General features: G+C 51.2%; 1 protein-coding gene across 1 annotated transcript; it reads right to left on the minus strand.

Moving 5' to 3' along the window:
- Positions 1-686: 686 nt before the first annotated feature.
- LOC126703250 (uncharacterized) lies at positions 687-1,238 on the minus strand. Its single transcript, XM_050402208.1, has one exon. The coding sequence runs from the start codon at positions 1,236-1,238 to the stop codon at positions 687-689; it is 552 nt and encodes a 183-aa protein (XP_050258165.1).
- Positions 1,239-2,497: the final 1,259 nt, after the last annotated feature.

Here is a 2,497-nt window from a genome sequence, read left to right on the forward strand (position 1 = left end):
TGCTCCTTTGATGCTCTTCTCGGTTTTTGCTTTTTCGGGGGGAATGATGGGTCCACGTTAAGCTTGTGGATAATGAACTCGGGATCTACACCGGGCACTTCATACGGATTCCAGGCAAAAACATCCACGTTCTGCAAAAGGAATAACAACATCTCTACCTTTTCTCGGTCATTCATGCTTGTGCCTATCTGGAAATACCTGTCAGTGTCTGGAAAAATTCTAACCTTTAAAACCTCCTTGGCAACATCCACCCCCGTTTCCCCTCGGGGCTTCTGTAATTGCTATAAAGTTTCTTTTTCGGTAGCCTCCGCTTGTCCAATCTGTTCGCTCTTCCATCTGACCGCGGCGACAAGACACTGCCTAGCCACTCGTTGGTTCCCTCGTACCACGGCGACTCCATACTCAGTGGGAAATTTAACTTTCACGTGCAGGGTGGACGGAACAGCCTTCATTGCGTGAATCCACGACCTTCCCAGGATTGCAATGTACGATAAGAATGATCGGACTACTATGAAGGTCACTATTACTTCCTTGCCTTCCATGTCCACCGAGAGAGAAATTTGACCTTTGGGGATCACGACTCTTCCATCAAATGAGACCAGCGGCGTATCATATTTCGCCAAGTCCTGACTCTTCAATCCGAGCCCTTCGAACAGATCTGGGTACATTACGTCAGCTCCGCTTCCCTAGTCTATCATCACTCTTTTCACCAAGAACCCGCTTATCCGAGCTGTTACTACCAACGCATCATCATGAGGTTGGATAGTCCCCTCCAAGTCTTCCTCGCCAAAAGAGATTGTTAGCCGACCAACTTTCATCATTTTCTTGGGTGATTCTCCCTCCGCGCAGGCCACTGTCAGTACTCCCTTAGCTGCTGCCGTACCTCTCGGGGCAACGTGGATGACTTCGATCACTCCCAGCGGTGGTGGGAGGGGATTCCTTTTCTGCTGAACACCCTGGCCGGCCTCCCGGTCTACGGAGTCCACTACGAACTCTTTCAAATACCCTGCTTTTACTAGCTGCCCGAGATGATCTTTTAGTACCCGACATTGCTCGATGGTGTGCCCTTTATCCCTGTGGTATGTGCAGTACAAGTTTTGATTCCTCCGAGATGGGTCACCCTCCATCTTGTTCGGCCACCTGAAGAACGATTCATTCTTAATCCGATCTAGAATTTTGTGCAAAAGCTCTTTGAACGCCACATTAACTACTTTAATTTGCACCTCTGGTTCCTGCATCCTGAAATCTATTTTCGGTCTTGCCGGAATAATGCCCTACCGAGATCTTCCGAGTAACGGGGCTTTCCCCTTATTTTGCAACCGATCATCTTCCAGGCGCTTATACTCCTCAATGCGCCTCATAAGTTGCCTCATATCCTCGAGAGGTCTTTTCGTCAACGACTCCCATAGTTCAGAATCCTCGGGGAGCCCCATCCTGAAGGTGCTTGCCGCTATCTTCTCATTTCCTCCACCGATCTCGTTGTATAGTTCCCAGTACCGACTGGCGTAACTCCGAAGGGTTTCACCGACCCTCATCTTTATGTAAAGTAGCGCATCCACCGACTGCGGCACTCGGCTGCATGTCACGAATCTACTGCCGAACTCTTGGATCAGCTCGGCAAAGCTGCGAATGGAACCTTTTCGTAACCCATTGAACCATCTCAGGGCCATGGAGCCGAGACTAGAGGGGAATACCTTACACATCAACGCATCATTGTGTGCATGCAAGGACATCATGTGGATATAATGATTGACATGCTCCACAGGATCCGTCTTCCCATCGTAGGAATTGAATGGTGGTCGTGTAAATCGACTCGGCATAGGGGCCCATTCAATTTCATCGGAGAATGGTGACCGGACAGCCCTTCGTAAGGCTCGGCTCATGGCGTCCATGGCAGCATTGTGGGGTCGCCATTTCTCTAGTGAATCCGATCCTCAGTCGTCGTATCCGTGCGAACATGAATGATTCCAACGATGACGTGTCTCTCGGGAGTGTGAGTGATTCCTGCGCCGGCGTGATTCTCGAGAGGGTGATCGGTTTTGGAATCGTTGGGTACCGGATTGGCTGGAGCCCTCTTCGCCTCGATTTCCCGTGCTATCATCTCTCCTTTGCTGGTGGTTTCGGTCCCTTTCCTGGCATCGACCCCTTGCTTCCAGCTCTAGATCCATTACCAGTCTGCGCAACCGCTCCAGCTCTCAGTCCCTATCATCATACTGCCCGTGTCCCGAGACACCCGACATCGTTTGGTGGGTCTGGTCCGATCCTTCTCCCAAGCCAGATTCTTCCTCTCCTCGCAGACGCTCCCTATCCTCGCGCCCTTTCTGTCTTCTTTCTCGCCATGTGGATCCCCGAGAAGATCCTACTAAATCGCTCTGGGCGCGCCCTCCCGAACGCCCCTCGGACATTTCCCTTACTTGAGTCTCATTCAAACCACAGCTTCGTAGGAGAGCCCCACGGTGGGCGCCAATTGTGCACGCTAGAAATGAGACTGTTCGGC

This window comes from Quercus robur, chromosome 2 (genome assembly GCF_932294415.1).
Source record: "Quercus robur chromosome 2, dhQueRobu3.1, whole genome shotgun sequence".
In the NCBI taxonomy this organism is placed as follows: Eukaryota; Viridiplantae; Streptophyta; class Magnoliopsida; order Fagales; family Fagaceae; genus Quercus; species Quercus robur.